The sequence below is a fragment of the Littorina saxatilis genome, linkage group LG8, assembly GCF_037325665.1.
Source record: "Littorina saxatilis isolate snail1 linkage group LG8, US_GU_Lsax_2.0, whole genome shotgun sequence".
NCBI lineage: Eukaryota > Metazoa > Mollusca > Gastropoda > Littorinimorpha > Littorinidae > Littorina > Littorina saxatilis.
In genome coordinates, this window is record NC_090252.1 from 10,463,252 (window position 1) to 10,481,820 (window position 18,569).

At 40.1% G+C, this 18,569-nt stretch overlaps 2 protein-coding genes across 2 annotated transcripts in view; one reads left to right on the forward strand and one right to left on the reverse strand.

Moving 5' to 3' along the window:
- Nucleotides 1-18,569, reverse strand: part of LOC138972755 (hexokinase type 2-like) — a 289,080-nt gene that overhangs the window by 230,463 nt on the left and 40,048 nt on the right. The gene's annotated exons all lie outside the window — the stretch shown is intronic.
- On the forward strand, nt 6,325-15,036 carry LOC138972161 (scavenger receptor class F member 1-like). The gene is made up of 6 exons (XM_070344918.1): nt 6,325-6,549; nt 8,531-8,668; nt 8,905-9,048; nt 9,617-9,748; nt 13,051-13,200; nt 14,885-15,036. The coding sequence occupies exons 1-6, from the start codon at nt 6,336-6,338 to the stop codon at nt 15,019-15,021; spliced, it is 915 nt and encodes a 304-aa protein (XP_070201019.1). The 5' UTR covers nt 6,325-6,335; the 3' UTR covers nt 15,022-15,036.

An 18,569-nucleotide genomic window follows, 5' to 3' on the forward strand; every position in this document is an offset into this window, starting at 1 on the left:
TGGCAAAGGCAGTGCCCGTGGAATTGACAAGAAGAGCGGGGTATTCGTTGCGCTGAGAAGGATAGCACGCTTTTCTGTACCTCTCTTCGTTTTAACTTTCTGAGCGTGTTTTTAATCCAAACATATCATATCTATATATTTTTGGAATCAGGAAGCGACAAGGAATAAGATGAAAGTGTTTTTAAATTGATTTCGAAAAAAAAATTGATAATAATTTTTATATATTTAATTTTCAGAGCTTGTTTTTAATCCGAATATAACATATTTATATGTTTTTGGAATCAGCAAATGATGGAGAATAAGATAAACGTAAATTTGGATCGTTTTATAAATTTTTATTTTTTTTTACAATTTTCAGATTTTTAATGACCAAAGTCATTAATTAATTTTTAAGCCACCAAGCTGAAATGCAATACCGAAGTCCGGGCTTCGTCGAAGATTACTTGACCAAAATTTCAACCAATTTGGTTGAAAAATGAGGGCGTGACAGTGCCGCCTCAATTTTCACGAAAAGCCGGATATGACGTCATCAAAGACATTTATCAAAAAAATGAAAAAAACGTTCGGGGATTTCATACCCAGGAACTCTCATGTCAAATTTCATAAAGATCGGTCCAGTAGTTTAGTCTGAATCGCTCTACACACACACACACACACACACACACAGACACACAGACACACAGACACACGCACATACACCACGACCCTCGTTTCGATTCCCCCTCGATGTTAAAATATTTAGTCAAAACTTGACTAAATATAAAAATGCGAAACCTCACTGTTCGCAATGAAGCAAGACTGAAAACAAAAACTAAAGAACACATGGATGTTAAACCCAAATGAGGCAGAGCTCTGTGATATTAAAGATCTTGAAAATAAAGAAGTCGCGTTAAGCGAAATTATTACATTTAGCCAACCCGCCGAACTCAAAAAAAGAAATGTACGCACTCCATTTCCCCGAGTCATTGAGTCAAGAATATGTTCTTGCCACTTTCTCGAAAGAAGCGTGCGGAAAGTGACAAGCCAGTGTAGCGCAGTAGGATATGGTCTGCCCGCATATCGCTTGAAGTGACAAACCAGTATACCGCAGCAGAGTAAAGTGTAACAGTGAAGCGTGCTTTTCTCTAGTCTGTTTAACTTTCGGAGCTTGTTTTTAATCCAACCAAAACATATTTATATGTTGTCGGAATCAGGAAATGATAAAGAATACGATGACATTATTTTCAAATCGATTTCTGAACTTTTAATTGTAATTAGAATTTTCAGATTTGTAATGACCAGACTCATTAATTACTCAGGAACTAGCATGTAAAGTTTCATGACAATCGGTGCAGTAGTTTTCCCTGAATCGCTCTACACATACACACCCACACATACATACACGCATACACCACGACCCTCGTCTCAAAAACATTTAACTTGACTAAATGTAAACAAGTCGCGTGAAGCGATATAAAAAACATTTAGTCAAGCTGTCGGCATCAAAGTTACAGTTTAACATCAAACAAGTCGCGTAAGGCGAAAATGCAATATTTAGTCAAGTAGCTGTCGAACTCACAGAATGAAACTGAACGCAACGCAACGCAGCAAGACCGTATACTCGTAGCATCGTCACTCCACCGCTCGTGGCAAAGGCAGTGCCAGTGGAATTGACAAGAAGAGCGGGGTAGTAGTTGCGCTAAGAAGGATAGCACGCTTTTCTGTACCTCTCTTCGTTTTAACTTTCTGAGCGTGTTTTTAATCCAAACATATCATATCTATATGTTTTTGGAATCAGGAACCGACAAGGAATAAGATGAAAGTGTTTTTAAATTGATTTGGACAATTTAATTTTGATAATAATTTTTATATATTTAATTTTCAGAGCTTGTTTTTAATCCGAATATAACATATTTATATGTTTTTGGAATCAGCAAATGATGGAGAATAAGATAAACGTAAATTTGGATCGTTTTATAAATTTTTATTTTTTTTTTACAATTTTCAGATTTTTAATGACCAAAGTCATTAATTAATTTTTAAGCCACCAAGCTGAAATGCAATACCGAAGTCCGTGCTTCGTCGAAGATTACTTGACCAAAGTTTCAACCAATTTGGTTGAAAAATGAGGGCGTGACAGTGCCGCCTCAACTTTCACGAAAAGCCGGATATGACGTCATCAAAGACATTTATCAAAAAAATGAAAAAAACGTTCGGGGATTTCATACCCAGGAACTCTCATGTCAAATTTCATAAAGATCGGTCCAGTAGTTTAGTCTGAATCGCTCTACACACACACACACACACACACACACACACGCACGCACATACACCACAACCCTCGTTTCGATTCCCCCTCGATGTTAAAATATTTAGTCAAAACTTGACTAAATATAAACAGTCATCGCCAAGACGATATTAAGATAGTCTCGACTAACCACGCCCAAAGAAGATGGGTCACGCTCGTCTCCGCGTAGCGTACGAACGCAGTACTTACTTCACCATTTTTTTGTAATTCTGAGCACATGTTTAGAGTAAATATGTCATATGTATATATTTTTGAATTTAGGAAAAATTGAGGAATACGATGCAATCATTTTTAAATCTGTGAGTGAAAATTCGATTTTAATGACAACGTTAATTAGCAAACTAATTAACTATTTTTTACGCAGCCGAGCTGAAGTTCAATCCCAAAGTCCGGACTTTGTCGAAGATTTCTTGACCAAAATGTCAATCAATTTGATTAAAAAATGAGGGCGTGACAGTGCTGCCTCAACTTTCACAAAAAGCCGGAAATGACGTCATCAAAGACATTTATCAAAAAAATGAGGAGAAAAAAATGTGTGTGGATATCATACCCAGGAACTCTCATGTGAAATTTCATGAAGATCAGACTAGTAGTGTTCTCTTAATCGCTTTACACGCACACACACACACACACACACACATCCACACACACACACACACACACACACACACACACACACACACACACACACACACACACCACCACCACCACCACCACCACCACCACCACCACCACCACCTTCGTCTCGATTCCCCGTCAATGTTAAAACATTTAGTCAAAACTTGGCTAAATGTAAACAAGTCGCGTAAGGCGAAAATACAATATTTAGTCAAGTAGCTGTCGAACTCACAGAATGAAACTGAACGCAACGCAACGCAGAAAGACCATCGTCAGTCCACCGCTCACGGCAAAGGCAGTGACATTGACAAGAAGAGCGGGGTAGTAGTTGCGCTCAGAAGGATAGCACGCTTTTCTGTACCTCTCTTCGTTTTAACTTTCTGAGCGTGTTTTTAATCCAAACATATCATATCTATATGTTTTTGGAATCAGGAACCGACAAGGAATAAGATGAAAGTGTTTCTGAATTGATTTCGGAAATTTAATTTTGATAATAATTTTTATATATTTAATTTTTAGAGCTTGTTTTTAATCCAAATATAACATATTTATATGTTTTTGGAATCAGCAAAGGATAGAGAATAAAATGAACGTAAATTTGGATCGTTTTATAAAAAAAATATTTTTTTTACAATTTTCAGATTTTTAATGACCAAAGTAATAAAATAATTTTTAAGCCACCAAGCTGAAATGCAATACCGAAGTCCGGGCTTTGTCGAAGATTACTTGACCAAAATTTCAACCAATTTGGTTGAAAAATGAGGGCGTGACAGTGCCGCCTCAACTTTCACGAAAAGCCGGATATGACGTCATCAAAGACATTTATCAAAAAAATGAAAAAAACGTATGGGGATATCATACCCAGGAACAATCATGTCAAATTTCATAAAGATCGGTCCAGTAGTTTAGTCTGAATCGCTCTACACACACACACACAGACAGACACACACACACACACACACACACACACACACACACACACACACACACACACACACACACACACACGCACACACATACACCATACCCTCGTTTCGATTCCCCCTCGATGTTAAAATATTTAGTCAAAACTTGACTAAATATAAAAAGGTCGGAAGCGCTTTAAATATCGCTGACACATACAAGAAGAGTTATTGAGAGTTATGTGGTACCAGTCTCCTGGAACCTGAGATAGTTACAAACGTTGAAAAGAACAAGCGAATTTTATTCTATATTCTATATTCTAATATCTGTGGATGAGGTTGGCATGTTCATTCCAATGCGTGTTGCAAAACATGTTCTGCATAACTCTCAATTAAGCTTGTTGCACACGTCGCTATATTGAGAGTGCTAACATCCATTTATTTCTTTAACCTGTGAATGGAGGGAACTCCCCCCCCCCCCCCCCCCCCAATCGACCTGAAAAAACATAAGGTACCAGTTAAAACATCGACGACATTTTTTTCAATACCAACAAATTTACATCACTGATTGATCATGTTCCAATGAAACGTTGGTTGGTAGTTCTTGTAAGAATCATGTGCCTGTACCCACGATACAATGTCTTTGTAACTTCAGAATCCTTTGACGTGTTTTATAACTCCTTCCGGAAGATAACACAAAATCGGAACAAATACCTGTAATCATCAAACACTTTACATGAAGTATTTCGCGTATGCCGGCATGCGATTGAGAGAGTTTGAAACCAATCCCTATAGCACTTTTTGTTTGGTTCCCCTCAAAATTCAAGCAATAACCTACTGTTTTCAGCCGATCATGCGATCGTTACCTGCTTTACTAGGAATGGCGTAACGGCAGGAAATGCGCAAGACAGCGGGGGAAAAAACCTGTTCTTGATCGACAATTTCTTTGATTTTATTCCCGTATGTAACAATTGCCGAATAGCGCCTTTCTGAATTTTCGTCGATTTGTAACCTGTACCGTACGTTACGTACAGGGAATACCCTTATTTGAGCGGCGGTCACGTGACCATGTAAAAGAAATGTTTGATCCAAAAAGTATGCCAAAAAGGTGTCTTTAACGACATAGAACGTTTGAATGAAATGACACGGAAATGAATGTTTTTAGTTGGTATACGAAAAAGGTAATATTATAAAAAAACAAATGCTTTAGAAGTTGTCTTCGTTTAAAAAAAAAATCTTCTTCTTCTCTTTGTTGTTCGTGTCAAATATTAGTGGATGTAGCATATAGAAAATCAGCCGACATGAGCAGCAACTACGCCAGCACAGAGGAGGGGACATCAGGCCCGGCCTGTATGGCAGTCAACGGGAAAACCGGCATTGTGTTCAAGACTTTAAAGGACGATTACCCCAACTGTGTCCATACTGCTGATGGTGATACTTATATCGACGCGTGGTGGCAGGTGGACCTGGGCCGTAACTACACCGTCACCAACATCACCATCTACAGGAGCGAAGGTGAGAGTACAAGATAATTGTACTTCATTTAACTTAACACATAATAACTTATGTGAACGTGTAAGTTTTAAAACTAAAGTGCATGACTAGACATTCAAAGACACTTTTCTCGTCCTTGAGGCTCGAGTCCCCTGGTAAAAGGGATACGATGTTTGTTAATGTAATTTTGTTGAACGATCAATGACTGATAAGCCCAGAAATAACAAAGAAAACAAGGTTTAACTAGCTAAATTCTAATAATTATGGAGATATAATACACACAGGGAAGTAAGCGCTTTAAATGCGTACGACATGTGTAATAGAGTAAGTGAGTGCAATACTGAACCAGTTTCCTGGCACCTGGGAGAATAACAAACATTGAAATAAGAAAGCGACTGTCATCCTCAAATTCTTTAATGGAATTGAAGACATGTCTTATGGAGCCTCGATCTCTTCTTAAGCCTCTTAACATCTTTGACGTCAAAAACGTTAACGTTATAAAGTATAGCGCGACTTGTAAGTTCTCAAAGTTCTCTTGGAGGAAACAGCAAGCGCAAAAGTTTCCAGAAAGACGTTTGTCTCAGTGACTTTGTCATCATGAGCAGTGGGAAATAAGGTCCCTGCCAGACTAGTTTGACATTACCTCATTTCAATGATTTACCAACATGTGAGTGTTTGGTTTAGTTATAAAATGGATGGGCTCTCTCACGTAGATTAATGTAAAAAGAAAAACGCATAATTATACTATCTACTTAATTCTACAGTTACATGTGATAAGTTTTATATCGGTTAATGCATTATAGACCGCATACCTTCGTTCATGCCATCATGGGTTCATCTTTAGCGGCTGGCATGTCATGGAACAAAAACTGTCAACTTGACATTTTTGTACACGTTTTACATCAATACAAAATCTTGTGGTTTTTGTGGGGTTTTTTTTTTTTTTAAAGGGGGGACGTTGTATAGCATCACAGTCCTCGTAACCACATGCGCATGTATTGTGTTCGTTTTGCCTGCAAGGTAAGCAGCGACGCATGTCAGGAATCCACGTGGAGGTGGACAGCCAGACGTGTTACACTTTCCCTCTGTTGGCAGTCAACGCTACCGCTTTGGACGATCTGCCTGAGAAGATTGACGTGACCTGTACACCGCCCCTCACTGGCCGTGTGGTCAGGCTGCAGAAACGTGGACAGGTGAATGAGTATGAGGGAGCACACCTGATCAACATCTGTGAGGTGCAAGTATGGGGTATGTTGGACCTAAAATCTCTCTCTCTCTCTCTCTCTCTCTCTCTCTCTCTCTCTCTCTCTCTCTCTCTCTCTTTCTCTCTCTCTCTCTCTCTCTCTCTCTTTTACACACGTTACGAAGAAGTATGGGTCTCAAAATTTATTCCCACCAATTCCTCGTATAGATCTTTATTAATCAAGCTTAGCTTTTTCAGGATCATCTCTGTGGAACTCTTTGTGTAAAAGTTCAGGGCCTGAATGCATAGCCCCTCCATACTTTTAGGATTTCATAGCGCTGTGGAGCGCATAGCTATGAAACGCACTATAGAACTCAGCGGTCCGCATGCATGAGGTCAAATAGTGCCTGCCATAGCTAAGAGCGGCTCTATTTTTAACACGTAGATAGTGGAAGGGATTCCCCGTCATCCTGTGTCTCTACGCATGCGTCAAGCTTTGTGATGCTTCGCGGCGGGTCAGTTTTAGACCATTTGTCGCAGACACTTTGGAAAGCCCGTCTCCTGATAAAACTTGGCTTTCGTGGTTTGGAAACTATATCCATTCCGGTACCCTCGCCATAAAGGTATAAGTCACTCTCTTGCTGGTTCTGTATGCTGTGTTTGATGTTATAAATTCTCGTATTATTATTATTATTATTATTATTATTATTATTATTATTATTATTATTATTATTATTATTATTATTATTATTATTATTATCATTATTATTATGTACCGCGATCAGTTCGCCACACACATCTTGAAAAGATCCGCACGCGTAAAAACTGACCCAAAGTCAAGATAACCCGCAGAACCGGCGGCAATGCACCCTTTCGGTTCGGCAGTTCGAGTTGCTCTTACAGTTCATCCGTGATTGCAAGAATGTCCTGTCGGCGAAAGCGGAATTTTCTGTACAGTTCCACGTCGTCGTAACGATTCAGTGGATGTAGGCGGTCAAGAAAGATCCGGTTGCTTCTCAAATTTCTTCTCATCCTGAATCGGCATGAAAGCAGCCGCCATTTTAAACGCTCCAATAGCCGGTTCCATAACTCTTATTGGAAGGAGGGGCCCCGCTATAACTTTATGGATGGCATAAGGCTCTATGCGCGGTCCATGCATTAGAAATAAGAGACTTTATGGAATCCACAGACTATATTGCAGTGACGTCATCAGTTTAGGCTCCTATGGAGGGGTTATGCATTCCGGTCCTGATCTCTCTGTCTCTGTCTCTGTCTCTGTCTCTGTCTCTGTCTCTGTCTCTGTCTCTGTCTCTGTCTCTGTCTCTGTCTCTCTCTCTCTCTAACAGTTTGCTTCCTTTGTACAGCATTGGCGTGGGGTGATCACAAACGCACAACAACTTGAAAACACGCTCGCACGTACACTCATCCACACGCGGAAAAACGAAACAAGTTTATACAGCATCGCCATGAATATCAGCATCCATATTTAGAGCACAACCTAGTGTTTGCAAAGCGTGTGTACAGGTTGTGTCGACGTAGATCCTGACAGTGTCACAGCATGTAAAGACGGTGCTGACACGACGCTATCGAGTGTCCCAGTGACAGAGGCTGTGACAGGGGATAGATAACTCGTATCTGCAATCAGATGAAGGCTGATTTAAATTACCCTGATATATTGATATTGCAAAGTGGTGTTGTATAAAAGCACTCACATTATTTTCTCAAGTCTTCGTACGACTAAATATTTGAGACAAAAATGAATGCTGGAAGAGAAACGATAACGTTTTCTTTCTTTTATCTATTATCTTGTCTATTTTTAACTTTATGCAATTGTGTGATATAATTGCATTCACTTGTTTGGCTGTAAAAGTGGTCATTCAATTCAGTACATGAAGGAATCCTGAACAGAGTAAAGATGCTTGTAAACATACAGAACAATGCTGTCAATGTTATTTTGAGCGATATGTTGACGTTTTGCAGTTGTGGCAATAACGACGTGTCATTAACAGATTGGCAATGCATGTTGTATACACTTGTGTTTCAAAGGTTGCCGAGATGGTTTGTACGGCGCTGAGTGTGTTGAGAAGTGCGAGAACTGTAAAGGCAGCGACCCGTGCAGCGCGGTTTCAGGTCACTGTCCTCACGGATGTCAGCCTGGCTGGCAGGGAGACACCTGTAAACAGGGTAAGATTTAATTTAGATTTTGTTTTTCAAAAGGGACTTAGACAACCTTGGAGGATCGTGAGTTAGTTTACAATCAGCACAACCGATAGATAGTCATTCAGATAGATGGGCAGACATACTGACATAATACCGGACGCACAGACAGAAAATTAAAGAGACACAACTGATCGTATGCAAATATTCATATTATTGACACAGCTGCTGCATGACCCATCGCTGAGTCACTTTGTTTTCAGAGTGTGACGCCGGCAAATACGGCAACAACTGTAGCTCTACCTGTGGTCACTGTAACCATGGTGATGCCTGTCATCACATCAACGGAACATGTCCTCGCGGATGTGCGGCAGGATTTGACCCGTCAGATCCACTATGTAAAAAAAGTAAGTCAAACTTTGAAGAAGTAAATAAAACAAAAGTGATAATGTTGTACATGTATTCATGAGATTTTAATTCAAGTATAAGTCAAATATTGGTGTTTCTGGTTTTTTTAGGTGTATCATTAAAGTTGACAAATAACGAAATAGAATATAGCAAGACATCGAATTCATATCAAAGGGAAGGAACTCTATATTCAGCAAATTGCGATATTGAGCCAATCCTCCACGTGCACAAAAAGATATTCTTGTGTTCATACACATTGTTGCGGAAAACAGGCTTGTTATAACTATACGGACATCATTTTAGACGCTTCCTCTTTGATATCCAAGAGTTATCTCCATTTTTAAGTTTCGCCGGTACACACAATTTTATAAGGAACACCCAAACAGGCTCTCGCTTCGGAGAAAATATGGAAGCATGCAACATTAGTTTGTAGCAATAGGTTCGCAATAGGTTCGTTATTTATCTTTCTTATAATTATACTGGACAATAAACACAGTTGATTTTGCAAGAAAACAATTTTGGCTTTGTTTTGTTTCACCTTGCTTGAAATAATTATGTCCTTTACAGCTTGTCAGAATGGTCGTCATGGTGAAAACTGCTCAGAGCAGTGTGGTCACTGCAGTGAAAATAAACCGTGCAACCCTGTCAATGGGACGTGTGCCTCCTGTCAGCTTCAGTTCAAGCCACCGTTGTGTAAAGGTAAATGTCCACAGTGTCTCTGTCACATCTTCTCCGTCTTCCCCTGTTTCATCCTCTGGCTAATTGTTCACCCTTATCCGTCCCTTCGCCAAACAGGAAGGCCATCAGCCGCCAGAATCTGTCTTGCCTAAGTCACTTAACAGCAACTGTTGAAATCCCACCCCACCCGTGAACTTCAGATTATATGGACGGCCTAACATTGTCAGTTAAAAGACTCGCTTATTTGTAGCCAAGTGGCGTACCAGTCTTTTTGTGTAATTATCTCCTGCCCGACCCAGTTGCCTCCCCTGTCTATTATCTTCCCCTGACCCAAGTTGTGTCTCCCGCTAGGATTATTGTGTGTTTACTATCGTAGGGTAGACTCTTGACCGGATTCCTTTCTAACCTCTTATCTCAGATTTAGGTGGTCGTTATGTAATGTGCCGCCAGACTGTCTGGGTATCGTTGGACGGCGTTTTGTCAAGTGGGTGTCATTTCTTTTGACAGGGTGGCTTGGAGGTTTTAGTCTCTTACCCCTCTCCCCCTTCTTTGTAACTGGTTGTAATCTAATGAGCCTTATCCGGTGTGCGTAATATTTCCGGTGTGTGACACCTCTGTAACGATTTCTGCCTCGGTACCGATCCCTTCCATTGGGCAGGCAATCTTAAGACGACGCCCCCCGTTGTCTGACACCGGGTATCCTCCCTATTGGCTATCGGAAGTGGCCAGCCTTTAAAAGACTGACCAGTTAGACTAGAAGAGACAACGCGATTTGTGGTACTGAGCTGTGTGCTGCTCATATGTGTCGGTCGACTTGTGGTTGTAACAGAATTCCGAAACCTGTGCTCTTGTGTTTACTGTTCCTTTTACGTGTGCTCACTGAGGAGAATCTGTAAGTAACTAAATGCTTTATTCATTCCTTATGCTGTATTCTTTCCTTATGCTCTATTCTTATGTTTCATTTTGATGCTATGATGTTTGCATATATGTACATTTTGACGCCATTTTGATCTATCAGAGAGATGTGCTTTCTAGATCAGTTTCAAATTACTTTTATGATTTGGCGCTGAAATTGAGCGTTAATAACTTCTAATATTTGATGACCAGTTATTCTAAAGTTGTTTTAGAGTCTTGTGAATTAAAGACTCGTAAGAGAATCAAGTAAGGCAGACTCGTTCTCATTTTTCCGCCAGTTCAATGGGCTTTGTTTGGGGAAAACACATATACACATTTTGTACGAGCATTCCACTGGGCTAAATAATGTCTAGCACATAAAACTCGCGAGTGTATCGTAACCCATGTGTATCGTTGCCATTTTCCCCCATTTTATCACATATTATTTCTGGAGATCAGTAAAGTCTGAGTAGTAGTCGGTTAAAAGCCCAAAGTTAAGCCCTCAGTGCCATTGGCCCGTAAAGCTACCTATTTACGATTTAGGCGCAGAAACCCCTACAATTGATGAACGGGAATTATGGTTGACACATATAGTTTGGGTAATGAGCTCGTATCATGAGTTAAGATTTCAGACAATAGGAAGATATTGTCTACAGGCTGCACAATTTTGACTATTAATTCTCATGTTGCACTTTAAAGGCGCCTGCCTACAGAAGAACTTTGCGACTAAAACAACCTAACATTTTGTGCAGTCGCATAGATGCAAAACAGACTTTTGATCTAAGGCTTTATGATTTAGTCACGCTTCCCGGTAAAGTATTAGACTGTTGTCTAACGCTTCATTTTGAAGCATGGGAGCTTGCGCTTACCCCATGCCTGAGTTATCTTTCTTATTCTTGTCGTTATTATTCAACTCGATGAAGATGTGTCTTCATGGCGATGAACATACTTAATAATAACAATTATTTTGCAGTTGCGGTTCATGCAGTTGGTTAATTTATGTAGAGCATTTTCCAATGCAAGGCTTAGGCCTAAGGGAAGATGTTGGTTACTTCCCTTGACATTAGCTGTTGTGGAGTTGTTTAACTCACTGTGGATTCTCTTTCAGAGAATGCTGTGTCTGCAGGATTTTGGCTGTATTGTTTAGGTTTATTGTGGAATGTATGTATGGTTAGGATGCATTGGTATGAATGGTGCGTTTTACTTGTTATGCCATGTACTTATATTATGTTTTCTTTTCTTTTCATGTGTCATCAGACACTGCTTTCTGGTGTCTACTTTCTGGTGTTTGCTTCTGGTGTACGTTAAGTAAAAGTCACGTTATCGCAACCTCTGTCTTGGCGTCTCATTTGTGCTTCCTGGCCTATTTTCCCCCTTCCACTCCACCCTATCACTTATTTATCAGGTGAGTCAAAAATGCTACCAACAATTTCTGCGTTCTTTATGCAAAAGAAGCCGAAAACACAATCTAGAAATTCTTGAAGGGTGTCCCGTGACGCTCTAAACTTGCAAACAGCGGGTCCCGGACCCCCCGCGGGTTAGGGGGAGTCCCATATTGGTTGGGACGAGAAAGAATTTGCCCGATGCTCCCCAGCATGTCGTAAGAGGCGACTAACGGATTCTGTTTCTCCTTTTACCCTTGTTAAGTGTTTCTTGTATAGAATATAGTCAATGTTTGTAAAGATTTTAGTCAAGCAGTATGTACGAAATGTTAAGTCCTTTGTACTGGAAACTTGCATTCTCCCAGTAAGGTCATATATTGTACTACGTTGCAAGCCCCTGGAGCAATTTTTTGATTGGTGCTTTTGTGAACAAGAAACAATTAACAAGTGGCTCTATCCCATCTCCCCCCTTTCCCCTATCCCATCTCCCCCCTTTCCCCGTCGCGATATAACCTTGAATGGTTGAAAACGACGTTAAACACCAAATAAAGAAAGAAAGCGGGTCCCGGGACCCACTCCATTTACGTTATCATGCGTAGGCCTACTGTCGGTACTGATTTGAGCTAGTTTTCACACACAATAGACAAGAACGTACACTTGGTTGTGTTTCAAAGATAAGAAAATCTCCTACCGGATCTCTGCGAACGCAAGTTTACCGAGTAAACCAATCCGATATGACAAACAGCTCTTTTGTGAAGGTCTCACAGAACTGCCAAAAGTCCTCCCTGTTTTTGGACCCTCTACATTCTGCAATTATAATTGTGGGTCCCGTGACCCTCTGGGTAGAGCGTCGGTGGGGAGCCCTGTTATAAGCACTGGTATATGTTGTACGGGAGAACAAGTTAGCCTGATTCTCAAATGCGAGTATGTGTATGCGTTAGCATCTGTGCTTTTTCTGAGAACAAAAAGATGGTCACAGTTGACAATTTTGTAACTGGATGAATATATGTATGCAGCACTCACTGAAATGACTCATCATGCTTTCAGTTTGCACCGGGAATTGGTACGGAACCAGCTGTGAGCTGAACTGCAGCACGAAGTGTGGTGGTGACGGCTCCTGTGAAAAAGACACTGGCAGATGTGTCATCGGATGTGTAGCAGGATACCGTCTGGGGGAATCTGGTTTCTGCAATGAGAGTAAGTATAACCATGCGTTTCTCAGTTTTGCTCAGCTCATAAGCAAGCGAAGGAAACTGCAATAAAGCCTTTTTATATTTAGTCAAGTTTTGACTAAATATTTTAACATCGAGGGGGAATCGAAACGAGGGTCGTGGTGTATGTGTGTGTGTATGTGTGTGTGTGTGTGTGCGTGCGTGCGTGCGTGTGTGTAGAGCAATTCAGACCAAACTACTGGACCGATCTTTATGAAATTTGACATGAGAGTTCCTGGGTATGATATCCCCATACGTTTTTTTCATTTTTTTGATAAATGTCTTTGATGACGTCATATCCGGCTTTTCGTGAAAGTTGAGGCGGCACTGTCACGCCCTCATTTTTCAACCAAATTGGTTGAAATTTTGGTCAAGTACTCTTCGACGAAGCCCGGGGTTCGGTATTGCATTTCAGCTTGGTGGCTTAAAAATTAATTAATGACTTTGGTCATTAAAAATCTGAAAATTGTAAAAAAAATAAAAATTTACAAAACGATCCAAATTTACGTTTATCTTATTCTCCATCATTTGCTGATTCCAAAAACATATAAATATGTTATATTCGGATTAAAAACAAGCTCTGAAAATTAAATATATAAAAATTATTATCAAAATTTTTTTTTCGAAATCAATTTAAAAACACTTTCATCTTATTCCTCGTCGGTTCCTGATTCCAAAAATATATAGATATGATATGTTTGGATTAAAAACACGCTCAGAAAGTTAAAACGAACAGAGGTACAGAAAAGCGTGCTATGCAGCATATCGTAACCACTACCCCGCTCTTCTTCTCAATTTCACTGCCTATGCCGTGAGCGGTGGACCACGAGTATACGGTCTTGCTGCGTTGCATTGCGTTCAGTTTCATTCTGTGAGTTCGACAGCTACTTGACTAAATATTGTATTTTCGCCTTACGCGACTTGTTTTTAACTACACTACCCGTCATAAAAAAGTACACAGATACATTTTGCTGTAGATCTTTGCCAGAAAGGTACTTCATTTCGCTACCGTATGAAATAAAGAGTTTCATTTTTCATAAATTAGTGTTCATGCAATGGACCGGAGACCTAGGCCACCCCCAAAAATCAAATTCACAAAAGCAAACTTGCAGACACTAAAATACACAAAAAATCACAATAAGCAAGAGTGATCCCGTTTTTGATCTCAAATGGACGACCAACTCATTTTCTACCCATATAAATTTATTTGGTTCAGCTGTTGTGCCTAGCAGTGTTGTTTTGCCATTTTGAAGAGGACTGGTGTCAGCCTCGTCAGAAGCAGTAAAAAGCCTGTTTTGGGATAATTTTTGTGGGCTATGCGGGTAAAAACCCTGTTAATTTGTAGTGGCTCATTGTATTGCAAAGATCTACATCTAAATGTATCTGTGTACTTTTTTATGACGGGTAGTGTAAAACAGAATGTTTTGGCAGATAATGTTTTGACAAATCTTTTGGGCGATCATCTTGTAAAAAGACGAATTGTGTACGATCTCCTCGGGTAAAAACCTCCACACTGATGCAATACAACCCTTATAGTATTGTTTTTGTAGTGTCTGTCTGTCTGTCCCTGCTTGGGTTGTTTAATTGGTCGAGTTGTTTGACAGTGTGTGATTTTTCCTGCTTTCTGCTGTGCCTGACACATACTGTCTCACCTGTGCATTGTGTGTCAGCTTGTGAACAGGGCAAGTACGGCGAAGAATGTTTACAAAAGTGTGGGAAATGCAATGGCGGCTGTCGTCATGACAACGGACACTGTGTAGCAGGTTGTGAGGACGGCTTCGAAGGGGACCTCTGCGCACGTACGTAACAAACCTGTATTTTATTCAAAAGAATCGTACTCTATTCAGCAACAAGTGTAATGTGAATGTTGCAAACTTTCTTTGTCCATTAAACTTTGTCTTGTCGAGCCTGACATCCTTTCAACTATTTAGCAAACACAGGCTTTGAACGTTTTGAAAGGTTTGCTCCAGAGTCTCCATGTGCCGTTTGGCTCAGGCTGCTTTGTCTTGCTTATAAGAATGGTTGTTTTAACCTCCCTTTCGTCAATATGGCTATTTGGAACCGGCCTGCAAAAAAGCCTGAATTACCTCATTGCATGGCCACACAAGTAATTAAACGCTCATATGAATTCTGACACCATGTTAAACAATCTACCCTTAGCGGATTATGACTTTATTCAGTTATTCTGCAGAAAAGACAAATGCTGGAGAAAAACCGTTCTTTTCTGCAGCATTTCTGCATAATGTCATCTTTCGCCGAAGCAGCGTTTTTTTCTGCAGCAAAACATTTTACTGCAGTAAAATTGAAATCAAGAATGCTGCAGTAAAACGGTGCTGTTGTTTTACTGCAAAAAACCTGTTTACATTTTTTCTGCAGCATTTTGTACTGGCTCTTGGCGGATTATGACATTATTCAGTTATTCTGGAGAAAAACCGAAATGCTGGAGAAAAACTGTCTTTTCTGCAGCATTTCTGCATAATGTCATCTTTCGCCGAAGCAACGTTTTTTTTACTGCAGTAAAACAGTTTTTCTGAAGCATAATGTTTACTTGGTTTTCTGCAGCATTATTGCGATTAACATTTTCTTCAGAATAGTCTGTGACAGTTTTTCTGGAGAAAAACGAACGACCTTGTAAAGTAGCGTTTGTATTCGTCGCCCCCTGGGATAGTATAATAGTTTGTTCCGCAGTGTACCAATCAGAAGGCGTGTAGCATAAGGGCATTAAGGGAAAGTCGCCAATCCCGGAACAGTCGGCCAACTTGGAACACCTGAATATGCGATCAACGGGGAACAATTCATGAACAATTGTTTTGCAGAAGTGTCCAGTGACATTCCTTGATATTATTCCAGCAAAACAAATGACTACCGCGGCAAAACAAACAAAAAATGGTAGGTTTTTTAACTTTTCTTCCTTCTTCTTATTTCTACCGTCTACAATTCGTATTATTACTCTTTATCTACATACGTTCACGTAAAATGTTGATTGCTGTGATAAACCTTCATAGATTTGCAATAACTTGAACGGAAAAAAAGATTTGAAACGTCACGTGTATCCAACAGAAAAACGCGAAATCCATGCAGGTGCCATGCGGCAATGATGGAACACATAAGAGAGGCAAACATGGAACAGTGTTCCAGCTTTGCCGCATTCTGTTCCATCTTACCCTCATCAAACAATAAACAGAACACTGCTGTTTTATTCACGTATTCAATTCTCTTTTCAGTTTTGTTGTGTTTTTCCTTTCTATAAGTTTTATTGAATGATTGATTGATTTGTTTGACAGTATTATGAGACCCGAACGGCGGTGGTTACCAGAAGAAATGGGCTGCGCTTTGTCGGCAGTGAAAAACGGAGATATGGGTTTGCGTTGCGCATCAAGACAATATGGTGTTACTGTCACAACTTTTAAAGTCATTCAGAAGGAAACAAACACATTTGCAAAAGAAGAAGTAAAGTTCACAGGAAGACCTCCTACGTTAACACCAGAGATAGAACAAGAACTAATCAATAGCATTCTTGAAGCTGAAATACATTTGCCAACGTCACCCCCATCGTTGTTTTGTACACTGTACATGGAGATTCTGGTCATTATGATTGCTTGGTGTCAGCAGCAAATGTAAGCTTACCTGCTGCTGATGTCCTGCAACGCACAACCACAAGCTCGTCGAAGAGATCATCACGAAAAAAACAATCTTCTCCTTACAAGCAAAAGCTGGAGATTTCACTTGCAAAAAGGCGTGCAGGTCAACAGAAAAGAGGAAAGAATGAAGCTACAAAATCTTCTGCTCAGAGAAACAAGAGGGGAATATCTTCTGATCAGAGGGAAAAAAGGAGAACATTCTCGACGATGCGTTCTATCCCGGGGGAAAGCACTTGGTACTGCTTCATGTGTGGCACCAACTCCCCTGAGAACATGATACAGTGCCAGAGGTGCACACAGTGGGCACACGAGGACTGCGCTGACAGCAGCGGACAAAAGGACTTCGAAATCTTTCTTTCTTCATTTGGTGTTTAACGTCGTTTTCAACCGTTCAAGGTTATATCGCGACCGGGAAAGGGGGGGGGGGGGGATGGGATAGAGCCACTTGTTAATTGTTTCTTGTTCACAAAAGCACTAATCAAAAAATTGCTCCAGGGGCTTGCAACGTAGTACAATATATGACCTTACTGGGAGAATGCAAGCTTCCAGTACAAAGGACTTAACATTTCTTACATACTGCTTGACTAAAATCTTTACAAACATTGACTATATTCTATACAAGAAACACTTAACAAGGGTAAAAGGACAAACAGAACCCGTTAGTCGCCTCTTACGACATGCTGGGGAGCATCGGGTAAATTCTTCCCCCTAACCCGCGGTGGGCTTCGAAGTCTGTACTTAGTAATTTGTGTGTGTCTGCAAAATCAGTTCTTAAATCTGTTCTTAGTTATTTGCTTTGAGACTTTATGCGTAATGAGTTTTACATTTAGTCAATTGGGCAGGTAGCCCTTTTATATCTATTTGTCAACAGAAGAGGGGTACAAATGAAGCTGCGAAATTTCGTAGTACTGCTTCATGTGTGGCACCAACTCCTCTGAGGATATGTTATAGTGCCAGAAGTGCACACAGTAATCACACGATGACTCCGCTGACAGTGGAAGACAAAGGACATTGTCTGCGAAATCGGTTCTTTGCCTATTTTTTCCTCTTTTTTTTAAAGTTTTGTTTTTCAGTCCTTTTTAGACCTAGCCCTTATTTATCTTTTTGTTTTACATTTAAGGCTTAAATTGTTATCCGATTTGTTATTTCCTTGGTAAAAATCAAAATATGATGTTGAAAAAAAAGACATTTACATAAAAAATTTAATTGGCTTTATCAAAATGTTATGACGTATTTATTTATCTTGTGTGTGTGGTAAAGTGTGCTTGTTTGTGTGTGAATGAGAGTGTGTGGGTGTATATATGTGTGTGTGAGACACAGACAGAGCTAGAAAGAGAATCAGGGTGTGTTTGTATGTGTTCCGAGTTTGACAACACAGTGTTCCACTTTACACACCCATGCGTCCAACCTGGAACAAATGCAGACATTTTTATTATGATCAGTCTGATGAGTTGCGTGACTTTTATTTTATTTTTTTGTGGTTCGTTTATTTACTGATAGAGTCTAGTATGTGACAATATAAAGAACGCTTTGCAATATCCATTTTGTTGTCTGGTACGGCTGTTTCTCCTTAACTGTTCCAGGTCTAGCGACTTTCCCCTATATTCAACTTCACAATGGTGGCCGAACGTGAACAATTTCTGAAGCAAATCGAACACGAAGTGGACTACTGCGTTCGTCTGGGAAACAAATTTACTTTCAGTTCCTTCCATAT